Here is a 6,971-nt window from a genome sequence, read left to right on the forward strand (position 1 = left end):
GCAACCTGATTAGTTTTATTATTTTGCCCACAAAATAAGGAGTATACGAATAATTTGCTTACAAGTGTTACATTGTTAAGTTAATTAATGAGAAAATGTATGTGACTGTTTTTCTGTGATTCAGTATGGTAAAAGTTAAATTCTTCATACTGCTTTCACAAGTTTCTAAAATAATTATATTATCATTTTCCTTGAAAGATATACTTTAAGTACAAATGTCTACCTTGTAATCTTTAGTTAATGCCTTGGAATACATTTATGGAAATTGTATTTTTTAGTAGTGATATATCAAAAATATTTAAAGTTATACTCCTTTTCTTTTCTTAGGATTTGGAACTTGGACGGAGTACAGACATCTCATTTTGCTCTTAATTCCCCTGGGATGAGTGTGTGCTGGCATCCTGAGGAATCTTTTAAGGTTGTTATTTATAACTTAGTTTTCTTTTATCAAGCTGAAAAGATATATACATGTGTAATACTTGCACACATAGAGGAGAAAAATCAATGACTTTTTTCCATCTCATAGACAAATGTACTTGTCACAAATGTGTTTGTCACAAATACATTTACTCTAGAAAGCTATACCTTAAAAGTTCTGTATAATTAAGTTTTTATTTGACAGCCATCATCTCTAAATGGCATTCATTCAGAAGACACTTTTCCTGCTCTTGGCAAATTACAGTCTAAAAACTGATACCCAGATTGCCTAGTAGCAATATTTGTTTAAAAATAAAAGTTAAATCCATGCTTGTGAGCCATAGTGTATAAACAGAAAGTATCTGATATAACTGCAGTGATAATCAATACCTATTCAAAATAGAGCGTTCTAAAATCCTAAAAGTATCATTTGGCCTTAACTCTTACTTCATTGAGAAAGTGGGAGCCATTCAACAAGAGTTGTCTTATTTGCCAGTATCTTCTCTTGGGCATCACTCTGTTTCATTGTTCCCTAGAATCTGAGAAGCTACCTACCACATTCATCTTAAAGTTAATCCTTCAGTTGTTTAGAGCTGATACCAGTTTCTTAAGTGCCGGGGTTCTTGTCCCAGCATCTAGAAGGGTTCAGGAATCTGGAAAAGGCTGTGCATAGATGACATAGAAATCCAGAGACTAATAAAGAGTCCAGAGACGAGATATAATGTTGAAAGACATTGGGGGTCAGAGGACCTTCAGCTAAAGGAACTGAAGACTCCCTCCTTGTCTAGGACCCTTGCTTTTATTAACACAATTTGTCCTAAGGCAAGGTGGAGATAATACACTTCAAAGGGTAAGGTTTCAAAGGGTACAGAAGCATTGCCAGTTTGGGGATTAGCTTACGGCTGTTCAGGTGCTTGGCCAGTAGGAGGCAATAACATGTAGATTAAGATGCCCTTTAACTGTCTGGCAGCCAGCAATCAGTTTCCTACTCAGGTTTGGGGAAATGCCTTTAGCCATTCCCAGCTGGTGACATGTGTGACTCCAAGTCTCATCAACCTTTTGATGAAACTCTTGAAATTATGACATGCTGGAATTGGTCGCCGGCACTTAAGCATCCTTTGCATTTTATCTTCCATTTATAATACATATATGCAAATGTTTAAATTTTACTACATACATTGAATCTCTGCCTGCTTCTCAAATTTGGTGAATGAAGTTATTGAATTTTCTTTATTTTTCTGTCTCACAGCTGATGGTTGCAGAGAAGAATGGAACAATCCGATTTTATGATCTTATGTCCCAACAGGCTATTTTATCTCTTGAATCAGAACAGATACCATTAATGTCAGCACACTGGTGTTTAAAAAACACCTTCAAAGTTGGAGCTGTTGCAGGGAATGATTGGTTAATTTGGGATATTACTCGATCCAGGTACTTTCTTAGTTCATTTATTGCTTACAAAAATCAGTCATTGTTTTTTAATGATCCACTGAGCCATTTTTATATCGCTGGCCCTCACAGTTGAGCTAAGGCAAGTCTATTTTGAAAGGGCCAGGGCTATGAGTTTAGATAACAAAGATGGGCATTGGTGCTTTGCAGATTCACTTTGAGCACAACCCAGAAAGAGCAATGTGAGGAGGAAATCTTAGAGCATTGTTTACTTACATTGAACAAACAAACACTGACCCTGTTGAATAATCGTGTTTTATGATGGTTCTGCACCATGCTTATGTCTTTATTATATTTCATCTATTTCAATCCCATGCTTATTTGGAATTTTGTCACAGTTTAAGTATATTGGCCATTGTGATGTTTTGTTTTGTTTTTAAACAAGTTATCTCATTATTTTTTATTATTATTATTTTGTTGTTGTTGTTAATCCTCAACCGAGGATATTTTTCCATTGATTTTTAGGGAGAGTGGAAGTGAGACGGAAAGACAGAGAGAAGCATCGATGTGAGAGAAACACATTGATTGGTTGCCTCCTGCACGAGCCTCGACCACTACCTGGCCGGGGAGGAGCCTGCAACCAAGGTATGTGCCTTGACCAGAATCAAACCCAGGACCCTACGGTCCGCAGACCTATGCTCTAACCACTTAGCCAAACTGGCTAGGGCTTGGCCATTGTGTTTTTTAAAAAGAAAATACCTCCCGGCCAGTGTTTCTCAGTGGTTGAGCATTGACCTATGAACCAGGAGGTCATGGTACGATTCCCAATGTCTGGTTACTTTGTTCGTGCAGTGCCACCATCTGGAATACTTTTCCAATCCTCTTCTTTGCTCTGGATTTATGTTTGTTTGTTTGGGGGGGTTGTCTTAACTAAGATTTTGCTCTTTTGGTTTAGGCGAGGGTGTGCTTTTTCAATGTTGTTTTTTAATTTTGTAAGACACATTGCCACTGTACGAGTACCACCAACTCCCCCCACCCCCCCATAATCTGGAGGCATATGCTTCCTTATTTTATGTACTGATCAAGCTATAAAATGTAGGTGGAACCATATTTTTCCATATAAACTTCATTTTTGTGCTAAATGAGAACATGCTAGACATTATCTGCAACTTGCTCTCTCTTTTCTTGCTTAAATTAACATTCACGTCTACCTTGTTTTTCATTCCTTTTTGCATAATATTCCATTGTACAGTACAGTCTTTAGGGCTCTTTCATTTTCAAGCAAAGGAGAATTTACTGACTGAGACTAAAACCAGTAGAACATGTAATATTTGTATATGACTTCAAATCTAAGATTATAGTCAACTCAATGTAAGAATGTCATAGATTGTGAGATGCATCCTGATTTCAGAGATGTAAGCAAATAGTATATGGTACTTAACAAGAAGTCTGGAGAAGGGAGTGTCAGGATTAGTTTAGTAGCTCAACAACGTCATCAGGAGTTTAGACCTTTCCCTCTGCCACCCTCCATGGCAAGGCTTTGGACTTGTTGCTTCACAGTTGCAAGATGACCTCCATTGTTTCAGGCATCATAGCCTCCTCATTGGCCAAAGTAAGGGGAGAGGAAGAGCACTCCCTTTTTATTGGTAATAGCTATCTTTGCTATTGTGTCTCATCTTTTGGGATTGTGATGAGTGGAAGTGAGACGGAAAGACAGAAAGTTAGCTTTTTGCCAGAAGTTGGGGTTCAGTTAGCATGGAAAAAGGTCAGAAAGGCTGTTGAATAAGCAGCTAATGTCTGCCACAAATTTTTGTCTGTTTTTTTGGTCAGGGAATCTTTTCTTTTTTTTTCTTATCTTTTCTACTTATTAAAGTGTTGGGCATGTTGCTGGAGCTCCATTATCATTCGTTGATTCATTGATTCATTATATTCCAATGTGTAGGATGTCTTAAATCTTAAATACTTAAATATCTAAATATTCTAGGTGTTTGTATCATCTCCAAGAATTTAAACTTGTGAGTTTATCACTATTTCATAACAAGTGTCAGTAAGAACATTAAATGTATTTCTGTGAAATAGTTTATATTTTATATCAGTCTGATACCTTGTTGATATCTCCTACCACACTGTTAGCCCTTTGGTTATAAAAAAGGAACTGCTAACCTGTGTAACTTTGGAATGTAACAAAGTGGCACACCACAATAAGCACTTAATAAATATTTACAGAATGAGAAAATATAGTTAACTTCCCTGGAATTTCTCATTTTAAAGCCCCACTAACAAATTCAGGGTTATAAAATTATTGTTTTGTGAAACAAAAAAATATAACCTGTTTTAGAAAAGTTTATAGTTATCTGTAAAATACTGAAATTATTTTTATTCTTTCTTTCCTTAGGTGGTCCACAATTAATGAAAATTTGTTTGCAACCACTGGTTATCCTGGCAAAATGGCAAGCCAGTTTCAAATTCATCATTTAGGACACCCTCAGGTAATGTAGAGATGTTTTGTGGCATATGGGTTTTTAATTTGTTTTTTACTTTTTCATTTATAGCCCCCAAATTTGTAATGTGTATCTAGATATTTATGAATGTCATCTGCTTAAATTGGAAAAAGAAGGCATTTTGATGCTTAAATCACTAGTGGTAATAGATGTTTTGTCTATATACATATAAGAAGCATTTTATTTCTTCTATTATATTTTCTCCTTGATTTATTTTTTTAAATCCTCCCTGAGATACTTTTTTCATTGATTTTTAGAGAGAGAAGAAGGGAGAGAAGGTGGGGGAGGGGTGAAGAGAGAGAGGGAAACATCAATATATCGATGTGAGAGAGACATATTGATCCATTGCTTCCTGCACATGCCCCAACTGGGGCTGAGGATCAAAACTGCAATCCAGGTGTGTACCCCTGACTGGGAATCGAACCCAACACTCTTAAGCACTGAGTCACACTGGCCATGGCTGTCCTTCATTTAAATATAATAATTTTGCTTGCTTGGTTTGTTTAGGCTGCAAAAATATTTGACTTTGGGTTGCACTAGAAATTCATAGATTATTTGTATCCTTCCTTCCAATCAACTGCAAGCAAATAATTCCTATTTTACCTGTGAGGAAGCATATTTTTTAATTCTGCTATAAATAAAGGCAATATATGAATGTATTTTTTATTTCTGAAGGGTAGTTTTTACTTACTAACTTTGATGATTTAGTAAGCTTCTTTAATTCTTCACTTATTTTATAGCCCATCCTCCTTGGTTCAGTAGTCGTTGGATCTGGCCTTTCCTGGCATAGAACTCTCCCACTATGTGTAGTTGGAGGCGACCACAAGCTGTTGTTTTGGGTAACTGAAATGTGACATAAATTTCTGGCTAGCTTGGATCCATAAGTTTTGCATTTTTGGAGAATTCCTTATTTTTATATTAAATATACTGTAAACTCTAGAAATATCTCAGTTGTTTTTGTTAAATAAAATATTAATGGTTTGAAAAAAAATTTTCTACTCTGTTCTCTGTGTGTGTATGTGTATGTGTATGTATTTTAATCAACTCTTAAGAATATAATTGACTCAGCAGTTCCAGAAAAGAAATGACTAGGGAAACATAATGCTTTTGATTTTATCACAGGATTATCCAGAGTATATGCTATCCTCTATACTTTAAATATATGCTACTTTTCTAATTCTCAGGGCCAAGTATTTACAAAAGGAAAAAAGGATCTCTGGTGTTACTCTGGAAGTTGTTGAGTGTATGAATAAAGGTTATTATTTAACTTAATATTAAAAAGATGATTAATTCCTTAAAAAATGTGAGCGATTATGTTACTCGACCCTGTTCATTATATGCAAATTCCTTTTGACTATACATATCCACATTCTTAGAACATCTGGTATATAGGATAAAGCTTAACATGAAAAATAGCATCATTTTTTAACAGCTTTTGCCTTTTATGAATTTTCACCATTTTTATAGTAATTTAAGTGTTTTTGAGATGACATCTAGTGGCAAAAGAACTGTATTCACCATCTCAAAATTGAAGTCAGTATTATGTAAGGCAGTCACCATGTTTTTGTGACACACTATGATGTAATCAGAAGAGTGTAAGCTTGGGATTTGGCCTTCAGTCATATGGAATTAAGTAAATTCCTACAAACTCTGCATACCTATGAGTTGAAGCTACATTTCACCCTATAAAATAGAGACAGGAATCAGTGTCTCAGGAAGTTACTGTAAGGATTAAGTAAAGGTGAATAAAAAATACTTAATAAGTAATAATTTCAGAGATGTATAGTTCATATTTTTGAGTAATTGAAAGTTTATTTTAATTAATGCTAATATTTTTACTCAAGTTCTCTATTTATATGATTTCTTATAGCATCTTATGGAATCAAGATAATTATCTTTTGATAGGGAAATGTTACAGGTATTTAAAAAATTTCAATACTGTTTTGTAAACATGTAGATGTTTGGTATGAACTGTTATATGCTTTAAAGTACAGATAAGAAAATTACAAAGCATAGCAATTTCCATGTCAATTATTTAATACAGTAAAATATTACTACCAAATAATAGAAATAGTTTCCTCTACCCCTTATAAGCAGGTTTTGAACTTACAAAGGAAAATGGCAGTGAATTTTGACATGGTTCCCATTAACAGTCTCTGTGATGGGACAGAGAGCCTTAAAAGCATCAGGATAGGCCAAAAATTTTGTAAGAGTTTGTCATTTCAGGACATTTAATAAAAATAAGGGATACATCCTGAAATAATAAATGGGGCCAGTGTAGTTGAAAATGGTCTAATACTTAGAAAAGGTGGCTTAGGAATTGAGTGGGTTATGTTTAGGGGTGGAGGTTAGAGAGGTGAGTTATGTTGGGCTTGGTATCTGGGATATGGGATCTTTGGAATAAGGGCTTACCCAAATATAAACATTGTCAGACGAAATTTCCAGTAGGACTACTCTTTGCTAGGGGAAAGATAAGTCATAGTGGTCGTGTAAATACAGTTATGCCAAGGAGAGGCAGGCTGTGTTCCATTTGTATATTAATATGATGCTGTGAGAAATGAGAGGAATGCCTTTACCTCCAGGTTCCAGAAGTGGTATACATTTTACCTACTAAGGACAGAGCTCTAACCTTTTTTTTTTTTTTAAATATCTTACATATAGAAT

At 35.0% G+C, this 6,971-nt stretch overlaps 1 protein-coding gene across 1 annotated transcript in view; it reads left to right on the forward strand.

Annotated features, from left to right (window-relative positions):
- The window catches only part of NUP37 (nucleoporin 37kDa), a 37,223-nt gene extending 31,939 nt beyond the window's left edge, over positions 1–5,284 (forward strand). The window contains exons 7-10 of the mRNA XM_015567599.1: positions 328–418; positions 1,667–1,848; positions 4,202–4,295; positions 5,048–5,284. Of these exons, the coding sequence (XP_015423085.1) occupies positions 328–418; positions 1,667–1,848; positions 4,202–4,295; positions 5,048–5,161 (481 nt within the window). The 3' untranslated portion in view covers positions 5,162–5,284. The remainder of the gene's footprint in view (positions 1–327; positions 419–1,666; positions 1,849–4,201; positions 4,296–5,047) is intronic.
- Positions 5,285–6,971: the final 1,687 nt, after the last annotated feature.

The sequence above is a fragment of the Myotis davidii genome, unplaced genomic scaffold, assembly GCF_000327345.1.
Source record: "Myotis davidii unplaced genomic scaffold, ASM32734v1 scaffold120, whole genome shotgun sequence".
NCBI classification, from domain to species: domain Eukaryota; kingdom Metazoa; phylum Chordata; class Mammalia; order Chiroptera; family Vespertilionidae; genus Myotis; species Myotis davidii.